Source organism: Hydra vulgaris, chromosome 11 (assembly GCF_038396675.1).
Source record: "Hydra vulgaris chromosome 11, alternate assembly HydraT2T_AEP".
NCBI lineage: Eukaryota > Metazoa > Cnidaria > Hydrozoa > Anthoathecata > Hydridae > Hydra > Hydra vulgaris.
This window is the reverse complement of record NC_088930.1, coordinates 30,242,217-30,262,386: the sequence shown is the minus strand read 5'-3', so window position 1 is coordinate 30,262,386 and position 20,170 is coordinate 30,242,217. Positions and strand designations below refer to the sequence as shown.

Genomic DNA, 20,170 nt, shown 5'->3' with positions numbered 1-20,170 from the left:
AATTTAGTAATATTTGAGATAATGGAAAAATCACGCAAAGATATCTTTTGTAAAAAATAAAATGTCAGAAAAAGTTCATATAGTTCATATAATCACAGCATCACCTACCTTATCTTTTACAGGAAAGTTATTATGTTAACAAATTAAAAATTATAATACTAGTTTAAATAAATCTATATTAAAATTTTCTATTTTAATTGAACTGTACTGAAAATTTTTAGCCTTTTTTGATACCACACAGTATGTTAACTACTTTTTGATACCACACAGTATGATAACTACTTTTTGGTACCACACAGTATGTTAACTACTTTTTGATACCACACAGTATGTTAACTTTTTTTTGGAACTACAAAGTATGTTAACTACTTTTTGATACCTCACAGTAACTACTTTTTGATACCTCACATGCTTCAGTTTCTGATGAGGAAAACTGTTTGTCTTTTCATGTAGATTGCGAATATTATGATCTCATAACTTTGTCACTCTATGTCTTTATTTCATTTAAACATATTCTTTTTACAAAAGCACTTTAAAGATCTGAACATGTGCAGACGTGTCGCAGTGGTTAGAGCGCTTACATTAGAAGCAGGAGATCCAGGTTTGAAACAAACTCTTGGCATATATTCCCGTCATGGTAAGGAAGGAGGTGTTAACTTCCTAGTTAAATGCACTTTCGAGGTTCTCTGTGACAAGACTGTTAGGTCTTCTTGGGGCACTTAAATAATAAAATAAAAAAAAATAAAAATAAAAACATAATATTATCATTAATTAGTTTTGAATTTAGCATTATTGGAGTAACAAAAACAAGGTTAAAAAAAGAATCTCTTTCCACAGATTCAATTATTATTCAAAATTATAATTTTGAGCACACACCAACCGAATCTTCTTGTGGTGGAACCTTGTTATATTTATCAAAAAAACTGCTTATAAACGAAGAGATGATTTGATCATATACACACCAAACTGTTTAGAATCTACTTTAGTTGAAATAATTTTTTGCATATATAGACACCCTAGCATGGATGTAAACTACTTCAATAATTAAATGTCTCTCCTCCAAAAAATATCTACTGAAAATAAATCTGCCTTTCTACTTGGCGGTTTTAACATGGATCTGATACAGTCAAACTCTGGCTTCGCAACTTCTGAGTTTTTAAACTTCTTATAATATTTGTTCTTATGTATATATTGTTACACTACCGATGAGAGTTACCATTCTGCTACAATCACTGACAATACCTTTTCAAATGTAACCACTAACCAAATTGTTTCAGGAAACCTAACAACTTCTATTTCTGATAACCTACCTCAATTTCTTAATTGTCCTAATTTCAACAAATTTTTTATACCACGCCATCATAATTTATACCGCAGGAACTTTAAAAATTAAATAAAGAATCATTTAGGTCTGAATTATTAAAAGTTGATTGGAATGACATTACCAATAAAAACAATGTTAACTCCAGTTTTGAAGCATTTATTTCTCAATTAACATTATTGTTAGATTGTCATGTGCCACTCAAACAACATTGTTGTTAGATTGTCATGTGCCACTCAAACAACATTATTGTTAGATTGTCATGTGCCACTCAAACAACATTATTGTTAGATTGTCATGTGCCACTCAAACAACATTGTTGTTAGATTGTCATGTGCCACTCAAACAACATTGTTGTTAGATTGTCATGTGCCACTCAAACAACACTGTTGTTAGATTGTCATGTGCCACTCAAACAACATTATTGTTAGATTGTCATGTGCCACTCAAACAACATTATTGTTAGATTGTCATGTGCCACTCAAACAACATTGTTGTTAGATTGTCATGTGCCACTCAAACAACATTGTTGTTAGATTGTCATGTGCCACTCAAACAACACTGTTGTTAGATTGTCATGTGCCACTCAAACAACATTATTGTTAGATTGTCATGTGCCACTCAAACAACATTATTGTTAGATTGTCATGTGCCACTCAAACAACATTGTTGTTAAATTGTCATGTGCCACTCAAACAACATTGTTGTTAGATTGTCATGTGCCACTCAAACAACATTATTGTTAGATTGTCATGTGCCACTCAAACAACATTGTTGTTAGATTGTCATGTGCCACTCAAACAACATTTGAGTTCTTAATACATTGGTATTAAGAGCTACAAGCATCAATTCAAGCCATGGATTACTAAAGAAATAATAAAATCAATTCAAATTTGAAATCTTATTTTAAGGAAAATGTTAAGGATAAAAGATCCAACAACTAAAAACTCTTTAAATACTATAAATATGCCATAATTAATCTAATAAAACTGAGTAAAAAAATAAATTTAAAAAAATTCTTTTCATAAAATATAAAAAATCTTTGTGAAACCTGGAAAGGTATAAAAAGTCTGATAAATGTCAAAAATGTCAATAATGTACCTCTAAATTGCTTACAAGTTAATTGAACCAACTCTAATCTGCGAAGAATTCAACAAATTTTTCACAAATGTAACTCATAATCTTATTCTAAAATTTGCTCATCTTACATTAGTTATAAAAAGTATCTCAAGCATCCAAATCTTCAATAGTTTACTGATATCTCCAACAAATCATTCTGAAATCTCATCACTTATATCTAAATTGAAACCTAGAAAATCAATAGGTCCTAACAGCATCCCTACAAACATTCTTATTGATTTTAATTCTGAATTTTCTCATATTCTCTCTAAGCTATTTAATATCTCTTTCTTAAATGGAATTTTTGCTGACATTTTGAAATTATCTTGTGTCATTTCAGTATATTAAAATGGCTCAAAACTAACATTAGCAAGCGTCTTGAAAAACTAATGTATTTTAGATTATACTCATTTTTGAGTTCCTTTAACTGTTTAAATGAATTTCTGTTTTGGTTCTGATCAAAACACTTTACTTGTCATCCTTTAATAAGTATATCAGAAAAAATAAAAAAGGCACTGGATACTGGTCATTTCGTTGGTGGTGTTTTTATTGATTTACTAAAATCTTTCAAAACCATTAATCATACCATTTTAATTTCTGAACTTGAACATTATGGAATCTGAGGAATTGCTTGTAATTGGTTTCAATCTTATCTCTTAAATCGGAAGCAGTTAATTAGCATTAATGGTTGCAAATCATATAACAAACACATAGTTTGTGGCATTCCCTCTGGTTCTGTTCTTGGCCATCTATTGTTTTTGATTTATGTTAATGATCTAAAAAATTCTGTTCACTTATCATCAGTCCATTTGTTTGCTGATGATACTATCATCTTGCTTATTAGTAAGGCTTATCATTCCTTGTGTTAGAATATAAACTTAGATCAAAAATGTTTAGTTCATTGGCTAAATGCAAACTTAATTTCTCTGAACTTGGAAAAAATTCAACTAATATTTTTTTCATTTCCAAGACAAAAACTTTTATACAACAATCATATAAATAAAATTAAAATTAATAATAGACATTTATATCCAACACACATTGTAAAATATCTTGGTATTGTTATAGATTTGAACCTCTCATGGAACTCTGTAAAAAACTTAATCAAGCTAATGGCATGCTTTCAATAATTTGCCATTATGTTGATAAAGCATAAGAATCTTTTTGCAATTTTTCATCTTAGCTACTGTTATTAGAGGTTTGGGAACAAATTGGCAACTGTTATATTAATGAATTGTTATCAGCTCAGCGCCAATCAATCTGAATTATAAATTTTCAACTCCATAATACAGAAACTTCAAACTTCTTCAAAAAACTTCCTATGTTGTCAGCATTAGTTAGATTTGCTAATCTTCTTTTTGTTTTTGACTCTCTTAACAAAACTTTGCCTTCCTCTATTGCAACCTTTTTTACAGAAACTCAATTTATACATTCACATTTAACTAGAAACATCAATAATGGAAAACTAAATGTACCTACCTACAAAACTTGTACCTCCCTATACAACTTTGAAGTATGGTAAGTATTCAATTACACATCAGTGCATCAGTGAATGGAATCGAAGTCTCGTGTTCATTGTGAATGAGTTTGAAAAATTAAAACTTCAAAATAATTTATCTTCATTTCTTTATTTAAAACAAAGTAAATTTAAACAAATTCTAAAAAAAAAATTAATTTTAATTTTTTATCATTATTTTAGTTTTCTTATTTTTCTTTTTCTTCTTACTATTATAAGAAACTTTATTGTTTTTGTCATTATTATTTATTATTTTTAAACTTTGCTATTTTTATTATTACTACTTATTATAGTTATTATAAAACTATTTTTGCTCTATTAATGAAAAAAGTTATTCTTATTACTAGTAGCCCGTGCGTTATTATACCCTGTGCAATCACGGAAAGAATTGATGCTTTTTATTAGTTTTAATTGTTTTTTATTGTTTCTAGGACAAAAGTCGATATACAGAGCCTGCTACATAACTAACTCATATTAAACTATAAAATAATTTGTTTACATTAACAATGTTCTTAATTATTTTTAAGTATTCTTTTTTTTACATCCACAATGTTTTAAATATTTTTATGCAGTCTTTTCTTTGTTTTTATGTAGGCTTTTCTTTACATTCACAATGTTCTTAACCAGACTAAAGAATATAGAAGAATCAATGCAAGAGACATGTGCGTAAAGAAAGGTATTTTTTATTTTATTTTAATCTAATAAAAAGATGATATATGAAGGGTAAACCTGGAATCAGGGATATTATAAGTGTTTTAATGTGGAAGTTTTTCTATTTTTATATCAGTACTGTCAAAGTTATCTACTTAAAGGTTGCAAGGCTAGCAAACGTGATTAGTGAATCTACTGTTGCCCTAACGATGGAATTTCACCTATATTAGCCCACTACTTAATTCTAATTCAAACTGTCAGCACTCGTATTTTTTTGTTTTCTTTCTATCCTTATCAAAAACAACAAACACTGATGTAGCTCTTATTTCCTTAAGATTTTTTTCTTGTGGATTCTTCATCTTTTACATTTAGCTTTTTCTGTGCTAACTAGATCTTTATATTTCCTCTGCATCTATAAGCATACACAACCCATTATGATCTACTACTTGTAAGCAATTACATGAAAACAAAATTTTAAGACACATTTAAAGTAATTTTCAAAAAAAAAAAAAATGCTTTTGTACACATTTCTATTTATTGACTTCGAAATGTTTTTAAACTCAATATTTCATACAAAATGTATTCAAACTCAATATTTCATACAAAATATTTTCAAACTCAATATTTCATACAAAATGTTTTCAAACTCAATATTTCATACAAAATGTTTTCAAACTCAATATTTCATACAAAAATCAACAAAAAGTCCTCTTTTTTTCCTGATTATACAAATTAGAATATTTTAATAATTTAATCTGAGTTAGCGTTTTTAAAATGTTTTTGTGAGTGAGCTTGTGATTTCTAAATGTTTTGAATCAAATAAAATATCGATTTTAACCTGAAATATTTTGAATCAATTAAAATATCTGTTTTAACCTAAAATATTTTTAGAAATTTTTACTTATTAGGGTTTTCCTTATTAGGGACTATTGTAAAGTTAAGAAGTTGCTGATTTATTGATCTAAAGTAAAAAGTCAACAATGTATTGATTTAATTGTAAGTGAGGGTAGTAGGAACTCAGAACCTTTACATGGCAATCTTCCCAGTAAAGTTGATGCCCACCATCATTGTGAATACTTAGTTTTGGTGACATCTATCACTAACTATTGCAATAAAAATTGCTTAAACAAATCAATGTATATATTTTTCTTTTATTAAGTTTAATATTCATAGTTCCACACTAATTGTTTGTACAGGTTTCTATAATTTTTTCAAAAATACCATTTTCTATTTAAATATGACATTATAGAAGAGTTTAAGCAATTTTTTATAACTGGGTGTTCTTGCTGGCATTAACCTGTTTTGCTGCTCAGTATTGAGTATTATTATTGTTATTATCATCTCTTATTGGTAAAATTATCATCTAAAGTTTCTAAACACCTTGTACCCTTACATCAGAGTTTTTCTTCTCCTAGGTAAGTTGCCTTCACCATTGTTACAGAGCCTCATCTACCCTCTAATGTCATATATGAATAAAAAAATTGTATTAAAGAAACCATTAGTAGTTTGAAGTTTAGCTTGGTTTAAACCTTGGTTAAACCAATTGTTTTATTCATAAATATCATTTTTTATATTTATTTATATTATAGAAGAATTTACAGAAGTATTTTGAACAATTTACAGAAGTATTTTGAGTAACCATTTATTGTTTTTTTTAAAGTTATTAACTATACAGATTTTTTTTTTAGATACTTTACCATTTCTGCGAGTTTTGAACACAATTGTTGGGGAAGATGATTTTTTATATTTTCTGAATCAAAAGGTATGCAAAAGAAATTATTTATAACAGCGCTGGGAGTAAGCTAACAAAGGTTGCCAATCAATTAAGTTTTTGTTTTGCATAATACTTAACTCAGATCTGTAATATCATCTTATTAAATTATCAAATAATGAACATTTTAAAAGTTAATATTAGAGAATTTTTTTTTAAAATGGGGGATAACTGAAAAACAAGACTAGATTTAAAGCCACATATTTTTTTTCAATTATCTTTCCACATATCTCTTTCCATATATCTCTTTCTACATGTCTCTTTCCACATATCTCTTTTAAGGTACAAGGTAAAACAAATAGGAAAAATATTTAAGAAAGTTTTTTCAAGTTTTTATCCAGTTATTTTCAATTAGGCCATTCCTTGTGACTAGATGATTGATCAACTATATATATATATATATATATATATATATATATATATATATAATATATATATATATATATATATATATATATATATATATATATATATAAATATATATATATATATATATATATATATATATATATATATATATATATCAACTATATGACCTTCTAACTTTATCAACTGGTATAACTAAACTCTGTATGAGCTCCACCTCATTAAAATAATACTTGATTCTAGAACATAATTTTTTAAGATTTTTCTGCATGCCAATTACTCTTGTAGACAAGGCCTTTAAAATGCCTTGAAAAATTTTTGCTAGGACAACATTCTGGCAAGTTTGTAGGGTTATCCAATTCTCAAAAATATGTACTTTTTTCTTGTTTAAGTACGTAATAACTCTCTTTGCATAGTGAGATGATGTCAAATCGAATCAGAATACATATGCACCATTTGAATAATAGTTATTAATGAATGGAATAAGTCTCTTCTTAATGCATTTGTTTAAGTAGATTTCTTGATTGTGCCACTAGGCGCAAAATAAAGCTGAGAAATGTTTGAGAAAAAGCAATCTATAGAAGTAATTTTTTTTGAAACTTTCATTTGTTTAGTATTTAACTGTAGGTGGAGTAGGTTTAACATCGCTAGTATAAAATATATCATTTCCATTAACACTGGAGTGATTTAACAAGAAATAAAACTCATCAATGATTGGTTGACAATTTTTAAAATTCTGATAATACTGCACTTAGTTCAAACAACTGCTTTTTGCTGGTTAAAATGTTTTGTAATTTTCATTTTTTCTTGGTTTGACTTTTTTTTTTTTTTTTTTTTTGTTTTACTAATGTGTTGTTGAGTAAAGTTAAACTTTTTAGCTGCCTGGATTGAGAAACTCCGTCTTTTTGGTCAAACATAAGTTTAGGCCTTTTAATGTTCGTCTTTTTTTTTGTGGCTTTCCTCTATTTCCTTGAAATCTTTGGTTACCAGATTCACTTTTAGCGCATCTAATTATATTGTAAATTGTGTTTTATTCTGCTTTTGGTGGTTTGTTCTGCTTTGGTGGTGTTTTTTTTGTCACATAAAATGTTTATGCATACTAAAAAAATTTCTTTCCTCTTATTTCTGTTATATTTATATAACATTTTGCATGAATTCAATTTTTTACAATATTTTACAATTTGGTTTTTCTTTAGTTTTTATCTGCTTTTTTAGTTGATTAATGTAAAGTGAGATATAAAAAGCACACATATGAAGCACACTAAATGCATAATGAATATATATCTTAAATATATTCTTTTTTTTGAATCTAAAGCAAAAAAAAGACACGTTTTTTAAAATGAAATGTTTATATTTTTGATTATGTTTTTTTTTTAAATAAAAAAAGCTAAAATTAAAAGAAAAATGAGAGCACATAAAATGAAAGATAAAAAAAAGACAAATTAAAAGGGGTCATCCATAAATTACATCAAGCAGTTTTTGACATTTTTAAACCCCCTCCCTCCCCATTGTAACGCATCTGAAACACTTCATTGATCCCCCCTCCCCACCTATAAAAGATTTTTCTAATTTTTTTTTACAGAGTTTTACAAAATACAAAACGATTTTAAGTATAATAATGTCTATAATTCTTTGAGCTTCTTTGAGTTAATTAATTAGTACTTTTGAGTCTGTTTATTGTTATTTTTTCACCCCAATAGTTCCATTTAAAATTGTATAAATTAACATTGCTATCCTATGATACCAATTTCAAAAACCTATTCTTCTGATATATAATACATGCAAAATTTATATAATATATAATACATAACAATATATTATAGATGCAAAAAATTATTTTATAAATGCAATTCTCTACTATCTTGCAGCGTTAGCGTGGCCGAGTGGATTCCGCTTCAGGCTAGTAAACCAAGGGTTCTAGGTTTGCCTCTCGGTATCGAAGTTATTATTTTTTTTTTTTTAGTTAGTCCACAAAGATTGTTTCTTTGTTGCTGCACACTTTTTTGCACCAACTAAATAAAGTTCTGCACTTGGAGCATGTAAAGTATGTAAACAAAGAACATGCACTGCTCATAAACTGTTTCAGCCGTAACAGTCTGTTAACAGAATGTACACATCGACTGAGTTCTTACTTAAGGCGTAGTCGATTTTACAATCAACATGTAGATACATCAACTGAAGGTTTTGGTTTGGTTAGATACTCTTTTAAATAAAAAGTAAGTCTTCTCTAGATTTAAAACTAAAAAAAAAAAAAATTTCGTCACAAAATCAAGACCCCCTTTCCCTCGTAACAAATTATCACAAAATTGCCTACTCCCCTTTCCTAAAACGTGGTGTAATTTATGGACGACCCTAAAAATGCCAACAGATTTAATCAATACTTATATCAATAAAATTAATTTGTTTTTTTAAATTTATTTAGGATCTGGATTTAGATTGCAACTTACCAGTTGAAAAAATACTATTTATAAATGGTTTAATATCATTAATAAAAACAAAGCTTATTCCTATTGAGGTATTTATTAAATTTTTGTGTAAAGAACTTAAACAATTTACACCATTTTGTTTTTATAAAAGTTTATTTCTATACATGTTAAAATTGAGTTACTAATTACACTACTACAGAAGAAGAAAATAATCTATAATGGAATAATCTATAATGGAATAATCTATAATGGAATAATCTATAATTGAATAATCTATAATTGAATAATCTATAATGGAATAATCTATAATTGAATAATCTATAATGGAATAATCTATAATTGAATAATCTATACTGGAATAATCTATAATGGAATAATCTATAATGGAATAATCTATAATGGAATAATCTATAATGGAATAATCTATAATGGAATAATCTATAATGGAATAATCTATAATGGAATAATCTATAATTGAATAATTTATAATGGAATAATCTATAATGGAATAATCTATAATGGAATAATCTATAATGGAATAATCTATAATGGAATAATCTATAATGGAATAATCTATAATGGAATAATCTATAATTGAATAATCTATAATGGAATAATCTATAATGGAATAATCTATAATGGAATAATCTATAATTGAATAATCTATAATAAAATAGAATAATCTATAATACAACAGAATAATCTATAATAAAATAGAATAATCTATATTAGAATAGAATAATGCATAATAAAATACATCTAAAAGAAATTTAATTTAGTACTAATTCATGTAATACCTATAGTAAAGATATTATTTGTATATAAATGGTTTAAAATAAATTCTGTTTTAGCATTTAAACATTATGGTCTATCTGATATCAAAGTATAATTTAAAACAAAAATTTTTGAGATAAGTTAAAAAAATTTTGATTGGTGAAATATTAGATTAGTTAAAACAACACACTTGCAGATTGGTAAAATAATACATTGTGCAGATTGTTTAAATTGTGCATTTTGACAAAGATTTTTTGGTTTGGACAGTCCATCAATTAGAAGACAAATCCTTTTTTTTTTTCACAAGTCCCAAATTTTTTATTTTTTTAAAGTCTGAAATTGAAATACATCTTTTATGTAAAAGTAATTTAACTACAACTTTTTTTTTTTAATAAATTTGTGCTAGCTTTAGCACCATCATCATAAATCAATAATTTTTGTTAGATTAACAACAATAATTTTTGTTAGGTTAACAACAATAATTTTTGTTAGGTTAACAACAATAATTTTTGTTAGGTTAACAACAATAATTTTTGTTAGGTTAACAACAATAATTTTTGTTAGGTTAACAACAATAATTTTTGTTAGGTTAACAACAATAATTTTTGTTAGGTTAACAACAATAATTTTTGTTAGGTTAACAACAATAATTTTTGTTAGGTTAACAACAATAATTTTTGTTAGGTTAAGAACAATAATTTTTGTTAGGTTAACAACAATAATTTTTGTTAGGTTAACAACAATAATTTTTGTTAGGTTAACAACAATAATTTTTGTTAGGTTAACAACAATAAGTTATTGAGAGTTAACAGAAGAATGTTTATTATGCTGATGATGACAGTGGTAAAAGTAAATTTTATATGGAAGAACCACATTTATATGGTAAACCACAAAAATAATAATTTAATTAGTAATATATAGTAATTTTTATGAATTTCAAAAGTTATACTTTGGCAAATCAAGCCATCAACAAAATTGCAGTCAATATCAATTGATTGATTGATATTGATTGCTTCTTATTTGCTTTCCCATTTTGCTATAGTCTATCACATGTGCGTGTTTTGATTTTATTCTCATTTATTCTATTTCTGTTATCCATTTTTTTATCATCATTCGTTCCTTCCTTTAATTTTTATTTTATAGTTTTGTTATATATTTTTTATTATCTATTTTATTATGTTATTTTGTAATGTCAATTATGAATAATTTTATAAATTTGATTGTTTATTTTAGTTATATGCACTTTGGATGGTGGGAGCAAATAAAAAAAAGGTTTTTAATGTTTAATAATATTTTAATTTGAATAAGGTTGAAAAATCCATAATAAATGTTGTATATTATCAGTATTGTGATTAAGAAATATAAGCTTATAAATTTTTTTTTTATTGGAAAAATTGTATTCAGTTAGAAATAAAAACTTAGTAAAAGCTTCTAAAAATAGTTTTAGCAACTTCTTCCATAGTTTTTTTTACTATGTTTAACTCTTGAGCATAAAGGAACAGTTGCAGTAAAATGATGTAACTTAGAAGAATAATCATGTGAGATTAAGTTTTGGTTAACAGAACAAGTGATAATAGCTCACTTAAGCATCTTTTTCACTTTTTTACAAATGCTACCATGGGTAAGAGAAAAAGATGCAACTTTATGACCCCAAGCTTAGTAGCTTGACCAGGTTCAGATTTAAAGAGGTAAAAAAAGAAATCAGAAGTAAGAATGGCAAACAAAATAAAGAAAGGCAACCTTAGCAAATGCAATTTTGGTAGTTGATTGTATAAATGGTTTCCATGGGAGCTTATTAGTGAGTTGTTTATTATAAATTCATTGAGTAGTAAGAGTCAGAAGGAGTAGTAAGAGTCAGAAGGAGGAGTAAGAGTCAGAAGGAGTAGTAAGAGTCAGAAGGAGGAGTAAGAGTCAGAAGGAGTAGTAAGAGTCAGAAGGAGGAGTAAGAGTCAGAAGGAGGAGTAAGAGTCAGAAGGACTCAGCTCAATTATTTTGCTTCACTATAATAACAGTAAACAACTAAGTTTTGTTTGGGTTAAAATTCACCAAACACTGCAAGTCCCAAGCTGTCACAGAAGGTCAGGTTAAAGATTGGATGCCTGTAAGCAATCAAAAAGCAATGACTTTTTGTCAAGAATATAGTTGTGTATCAGCAAATACTCTGGAGGTAAGATTAACAGGAAGATCTTTAATGATGAGGATCAACTTAGGATTTTTATTTTGTTTACGTCTTCATTCTCTGTGCATGTATTATCATTATTAACTACTCTTATTTTCTGTAAGTTTTCTATTAACATAAATCTTGTCATATTATTAGCATATATATAAATCTTTTCATATTACGCAATATTCCTTTCAAAGCATGCATATCCTAATCTAACTTTTTCTGAAAATATTTTACATTTAGTCTCCAGTATCACTTTTTTTTTAGTATTTTTTCTTTTTTGAGTTTTGTTCCTTTAACACTTTGGCATCTTTTAATGATGGTTAACTTTTTTTAATGATTTGGCATCTGTTAATGACGCTAATGCATTTAAGATTTATCATTTTTAAAATTGTTCCTTTTTTTCTTTTTAAGAATTTAAAGTACAAACTTTGAAAATATTATTTAATATTAATTAATGTTGTATCAATATTAAATAATGTTGTATCAATGTACATATTTGTTTTTAACGATGAACATGTATTTTAGACTCTTGATTGCTATGGGTTTGGTCATCCAGAACCTTTAAAAAAGATGTTATTATATCAAAAATGCAAAGAAGTTGAACAATATCTAAAAATAGCAGGATACTTTAATAAAAGCAAAGCTCAAGTAAAGATATTTAATTTGTTAAATGAAATTAAAAATCGAAAATTGTTTGAATAATCATTAATAATAATAATAAGATTTTTTTACTTCCTGTTACTTTAGTTTGTTTCATATTTGTTCATATACCTTTTAATATTTGTTCGTATACCTTTTAATATTTTTTCATATACCTTTCAATATTTGTTTATATACCTTTTAATATTTGTTTATATACCTTTTAATATTTGTTCATATACCTTTTAATATTTGTTCATATACCTTTTAATATTTGTTCATATACCTTTTAATATTTGTTCATATACCTTTTAATATTTGTTCATATACCTTTTAATATTTGTTTATATACCTTTTAATATTTGTTCATATACCTTTTAATATTTGTTCATATACCTTTTAATATTTGTTCATATACCTTTTAATATTTGTTCATATACCTTTTAATATTTGTTCATATACCTTTTAATATTTGTTTATATACCTTTTAATATTTGTTCATATACCTTTTAATATTTGTTCATATACCTTTTAATATTTGTTCATATACCTTTTAATATTTGTTCATATACCTTTTAATATTTGTTCATATACCTTTTAATATTTGTTCATATACCTTTTAATATTTGTTCATATACCTTTTAATATTTGTTCATATACCTTTTAATATTTGTTCATATACCTTTTAATATTGGCCCTGGGTACTAGTCTCATGAAAAGCGTCATACGTTAACAAACCCGGATTGAGAGGAAACTTATTGAACAACGCATTTTCATACTTAAGTAACAAACAATATAATATAGAAGAACTTCTAGAAAAGCATTTCCTCTAGGATTGTAAAAAAGTATATATATATATATATATATATATATACATACATATATACATACATATATATATACATATATATATACATATATATACATATATATACATACATATATATATACATATATATATACATATATATACATATATATATATACATATATATACATATATATACATACATATATATATACATATATATATACATATATATACATATATATATACATAGATATACATATATATACATATATATATATATATACATATATATATATATATATATATAATATATATATATATATATATATATATATATATATATCTTACTGTTATTTTGTGTTTAAAGGTTATTACAGAATTGTCAAAGATACTGGATTTGTTCGCAAAAAAGTTTGAAAAAAACAAATATATATCTGGAAATGAGTAAGTAATTTTTTAGTATTGATTGAGAGATGAATTGGTTTAGAGATTGTTACGGACAAAAATTTTCATCCGTTGACACTGGAGGAAAAATTTTGGCCGTAAAAAGCTGTTATTAATGAGTAAGACAGTAGTAAATTTTCTCATTAAACACGAACCAATCTTCTTCAATCTTCTTGGAGTATGTTAAGAACTAAAAAAATGATTGGCTTTAAAAATGAATCGGTTAAGATATGGATGAGTAGCTGAGTAAATAAATTGATTAAGAAATAAATAAGTGAATCAAGTGTTATTGAAATTCATCAAAGGGATTTTTTTTTTTTTTTTTTATTTAGAATATCTAATGCAGATGTATTTATTTATGGCCATATACAAGCAATTTTGGAATCTAAACTTGATGACAATTTTTTACTTGAAACTCTTAAGAATTTCCCAATATTAGAAAAGTTTTGTATTAGTTTCAGTCATAATAATCTCGGAAACCAATCATTACTGGGGAGTATATTTGAAGATTTTGCGTAATCTCGGAGACCAATTATTACTGGGGAGTATATTTGAAGATTGTGCATAAACAAACTTTTCAAATTTTTTCAATATTTCATTTTTTTTTTTACACCCTTAATGTTTAAAATATATTTTATTGTAATTTTAAAGTTACTTAAAATTTGTAAAAAAAAAACTTACATAGTAGTTTGCTGTTTGTGGTATTGAGAAACTATGTAGAACAAATGGCGCATAGCAGTTTGTTTTTTTTGAGTAGCGTTTGATAAAAAAAAAAAAATTCTCATAGCTAGGCATTAAGATTTCCACTTACAGAAAATTTTCCTGCAACTGGAAATGTTGGTCACGAAGTCAAAGTAACGCCAAACATCCTAAAGTATTTCCTAATTAAAGATTTTTGGAGTATTCTATTTTTATAGTTGAAGTTCCATTTTATTAAATAAGTCCATTCCTATCCTACGCTACGATATAAAGATGCCCCCCCTCCCCCTTTCCAACATGTTCTGCACCCACGAGGCATCATACAATATATTTTTTATCTAAACTTGATTTTACAATTTAAACAGTGCTCGTTATTTGTTATTTATACATTGTTATTTATATTTGTCAAGTTATTTGACAAATATAACAATCGTAATTCTATTATACGCATTTAATATTTTGTATATTATTTTGTAGTTCTTAACCTCATGATATTATAAATGAAGAGAAAATTTTTCCACAAAAACAAAAAAGATCAACAACATAGGGGTTGTTTAAAAGCCTGAGGGGTTGTCTGAGACGCTTTGAGATGTACTTAGATATATTTATTTAAGCCAATTATTATAATAATTAAGCAAAAAATAAAAATATACTTTCAGTAAAAGTCACAACGCGAAAGTGCATATGATCTTTTAATTATTGAATACTATTTTTAAAATTTGAATTTAAGCTGTTTTCTTAAGATGGGATGCTTGTTTATATTGGACCCTCTGCAATTATTGTTTTAACAGATTGCTTTATAAGTATTTATACTTTATTTATATTTGTATATTATATATATGTTAGTAAACAATTTTCTTTTTCATATTTAGTTTTAACTTTAAACTAAATTGAATATTTTTTGAAGTTCAATGCCAGAATGAACATACCGAAGTTTAAATCATCTTCAACGTTAAAAAAAAATCGGCGTGCCTATATATAATAAAAGTATTACAAATTGATAAACTCTATACGTATGTTTTCATAAACCCATTTTCGAAATTATATTTATAGCTTCTAATGTACAAGATGAATTATACCTTATGAATAAATTATTGCTAAAAAGAAGACAAACCTCCATTTACTTATTGTAAATGGAAGTTTGTTGATGTTGAGACCTCATATACCGAAAATATCAACAAAGTTAATATATATATAAATATTTTTAAATCAGATGAAGGTATTCGCATAAACAAATTACAACTAGATATTGATAATATTATGAAATGGTCGTCATTGTGGTTAATGAAATTTAACTATGAAAAGTGTAAAATTATGCACATAAAAATCCATGTATAACTTATTCAATGTTCGACGCTGAAACTCAACAGAATAATATCTTAGCAGCATCAAAAGTAGAACGAGATTTAGGAGTAATGATGGAATCTAATTTAAAATGGACCAGTCATATTGATAAAGCTGTCGGAAAATCAAATCAAATGCTTGCTCTTATTAAGCGAACTTTTAAATATTTTGACTCGAATATGGCAAAAAAATTATATACGACTTTTGTAAGACCCCATCTTGAGTTTGCAATCCAAGTATGATATCCTTATCTGAAGCAAGACATCTTAAAGTTAGAAAAAGTACAGAGAAGGGCAGCAAAACTCGTACCAGCTTTTAAAAAAATGTCATGAAAAAAGACTGCAGTTATTGAAATTAACAACTCTAGAAGAGCGTCGTTTAAGAGGAGATCTTATTTTTCAATATAAAATACAGAACGGTTATGAGGAAGTAAATTGGATAAACGACTCAATATCTAAAGTTCAATTAAAACCTTACAATTGGTCATAACCAAAAGTTAACAAAGGCATACTGTAAGAGTAATGCTAGATATAATTTCTTTTCGTGTAGAGTCGTAAATGCTTCGAATGGTTTACCACCACATATTGTCGAATCAATAACAATTGACCAATTCAAAAATAAGCTTGATAAATCAGATTGTTGCAAAAATTATTTATTAAGTACTAAATAATATTTATATACATTGAAAAGTAAACAATGCTACTTTTAAAACATTTATAGCTGTTATAGCACAACATCTTCTGTTATTGTGTTCCATAATTGATTTCATCAGTTGTCACAGTGTACATTATTGTTATTATTATTATTATCATTATTATTATTATTATATATATATATATATATATATATATATATATATATATATATATATATATATATATATATATATATATATATATATATATATATGTATATATATATATATATTAGTTATTAAGGTGCTCCAATAAATGTCTTTACCATTAAGCGTTGTTAACTTCTTTTCAACCGACGCATTCAAAAGTCGACTCGAAGCACTAATAGTATAAGCATAGACACATAGTGTCCAATATTTGTCAGCATGGAGATGCCTGGTGCTGCACCTCTTCATCAATATACTATAAACATTTTGTTCTTCATGGACTAAAATTATTATAAATAGGCAGGCATTACTTGTATACATGCGTATTTCAACAGTAATTTTAGCAATTCACTTGAACGCTAAGCTTTAAAGGCGTAAATAATTTAAATAATAATAATAAGCTTTAAATTTAAATAAGCTTTGAAATTCGGTTTCAATATTTTTAATAAAATAGTACCAAAGAAAACTTTCAATTTAAAAAAAATATTATACTTTCAAGCATTTATTAAGTTTTAAGTTTTCCTCAACAAATTAAAAACTAAATATCTGTAAATTCCACACTCTTTTAAGATTGAATTATATTAAAGTAAATTTATTTAATTAAAGACTAAAGTGAATGAAGGTGTTATGTTACTTCAAAAGTGAATGAAGGCTTTATGTTACTCCAATATGGAACTGAGATATTTGAATTTAAAGTTTTGAAAACATTTCGTTATAGATATCTTTATATGGTTATATTTATGGTTTATAGATATCTAAAACAAGTTCATATGAAAGAACGTTACTTAAAACTTTTATCTGCATAAAAAAGTGGCAACTTGTATTTTTGCGAGGTAAAGTCTTCTTCCACTTTGTCTTTAATTATTTATGAACTAATGTTTTTTACAAAAAATATTAAAAAATTAGTTTTGTTTTTAAATTTGAATGAGCACGAACTACATTATTTTTACTTATGAAGTATTTTTTTTTTCTAAACTTAGAGGAGAATGGGGTTATTTGAAACATTGGCTTTGTTGAAACATTGAAATTTAACGCCATCTACCAAAATAGATTATAAAAATATACAAAAATACACAAAAAAAGTACCACACTTATTTACATCGTTATATTGATTAGGGAAAAGATGCCTTAGATTTAAAGCTTTGTAATTTAATATTCTGAAGACCTAAAATAAAAAATTTGGTATTGGTACATTCTCTATAATGTGTAGAATAATTATAACAATCAGAGTTTTAAAAAGTTTTGCTTTTTTAGAAGTTATTCTCGATAAATAAATAAAAAAAAGTACTATTTCGTCATCATAGGCAACCAAGTGCTCTTATAATACATACTTTAAATAAACTGGAAGAAAAAAATTATTTTTGTTTGTTATCAATAATACAGCATATCATTAAATAATCTACAAACATAGTTTACAAATAAACCTTTTTTTTTTTTAATCTATGCATACATGCAACAATGACACCAAAAGTTGCATTTTTGACAGCAAATCTAATGTTCTTTAGAGTAAGATTGTGAATGAAGGTCTTCACAAAATAAACTTGCTGTATCAGATACAAAATCAATTTCATTTTTAAATGTATTATTTTCTCACTGTAGTTTTTTTTTTCAAGTTATACTTTACTTTAAGTTTTTAAATAAAAATATTTTCCTTTTTCAACTACAATCTTTCCCTCGTCATTCTTTTCTTTAGCATTGACTTTCAATTCTTTGATGTTCGAAGAATTAAAAGTCAAATATTATATTTGGAATAGTATTTAGATATCCATTTTTTTCCCACTTTTTTTTTTTTTTTTTTTAATTCAGTTTTAGGAGCACACTAAAAGCACGGAAGACAACTTTCTATACTTGATACTAGTCCTTGCATTGAAAGAGAAGTGTTGACACAGGTGGATGTTGAGACATATGGGATAGCTAATTTCTAAATGTGTTGATTTCTCAAAATCTTGTGTTTTATCAATGCTATCTTGCTCAGCTTGTTTTTTTTTAATGAAGTTGAAAACATCCAGTCTTTAAAAATATTTGGATTGAAAGGATATATTCCGGTTTTGGCAAAAGCATGTGAAGCATTTCGTCGGGGATAGTGCAAAACCGCGTAACTAGCCTTGGCTACAATGATTGGATATTATCAATTTTAACACCAAATATCTATTGCTGACATTACAAAACACATAAATAATACTCTTTATACTAAAATGAGCCCAAAAACTGTTGAAATAAAAAAATAAAAAGTTTCAACGTTCTCCAGTAAAAAGTCTGTAGTGCAGATACGCGGTATTATCAAACGCTAGTTACGCGGTTTTGCACTATCCCCGACGATTTTCTGGTATTGCACTTTTTAAATATTTATTGTTAAAAAAAAAAAGAAAACCTGAAAGTGTGTCACAACTCTACCTGGATAGTTTCTTAGTCACGTCTGAATTATTTGATCATATTATATCTATAATGGATCAACAAAACCATAATCAAGTGGTTGGACACGGTTGTAAAGCGAGTTGTAAATGTCATTTTCTTTTTTTGCGTGTTACAAAATTACCAAGCTTTTATGAGTAATCTGGGCATCTAAGAGGAGAAGTTTTTTGTTGCTCTATTTGTTTTCGCCTTTTAGTGGCCAATATTTCTTTTTGCACAGTATTTATTTATTTTTATTTTTTTAAATTATTTTAGTTTACAAAGTCAGTCGTTATACAATAGAATAAACTATTAAAATACTTTTACAAATATATATTTATAGCAGACTAACAATATAAACTAGGTTTCCGAAAGAAGATCACAAGGATCTTGTCATCGGGACCTTATAAAATATAATAAAATATATAGTTTTTTACATCTTTTTTAATATTTTTTTATTTACAATAATTGTGAAGTGCAAGGTATTATGAAGAATACATATATATTAATCTTTTACACAAGTTAAACTGTAAATAATATAAACTAGCAAAATATTGTAAACAATATAAAATACAAAACGTGAGAAAAAAATAAGAAAAAAAGTTCACAAGTTAAGTTAAAATAACAAGAAATTAAATTTTTTCAAGTGATTAATAATATTGTAAAACGTTATCTTAAGAAAGAATAAAATTTTTTGCTTTGTTTTTAAAAAGATTAAGAGAATTAGTTAGATCAAAATCAAAATTTGGCAAAACAAGTTTATTCCACAGGTGTGGCGCACGATAGGCAAGACAGAATTGATTAAAATTTGTGTGACAAAAAGGTTTTTCTAAAAAATTTATATTTCTAAGTACGTATTTGTTGGTTGGTTTTAAATTGAAGAGATCTTG

General features: G+C 26.0%; 1 protein-coding gene across 1 annotated transcript in view; it reads left to right on the top strand.

Annotated features, from left to right (window-relative positions):
* Nucleotides 1–14,655, top strand: part of LOC136087574 (metaxin-2 homolog) — a 47,310-nt gene extending 32,655 nt beyond the window's left edge. The window contains exons 4-10 of the mRNA XM_065810724.1: nt 4,551–4,632; nt 6,296–6,369; nt 9,167–9,259; nt 11,178–11,216; nt 12,637–12,759; nt 13,929–14,005; nt 14,338–14,655. Coding sequence (XP_065666796.1) covers nt 4,551–4,632; nt 6,296–6,369; nt 9,167–9,259; nt 11,178–11,216; nt 12,637–12,759; nt 13,929–14,005; nt 14,338–14,524 — 675 coding nt within the window. The 3' untranslated portion in view covers nt 14,525–14,655. The remainder of the gene's footprint in view (nt 1–4,550; nt 4,633–6,295; nt 6,370–9,166; nt 9,260–11,177; nt 11,217–12,636; nt 12,760–13,928; nt 14,006–14,337) is intronic.
* Nucleotides 14,656–20,170: the final 5,515 nt, after the last annotated feature.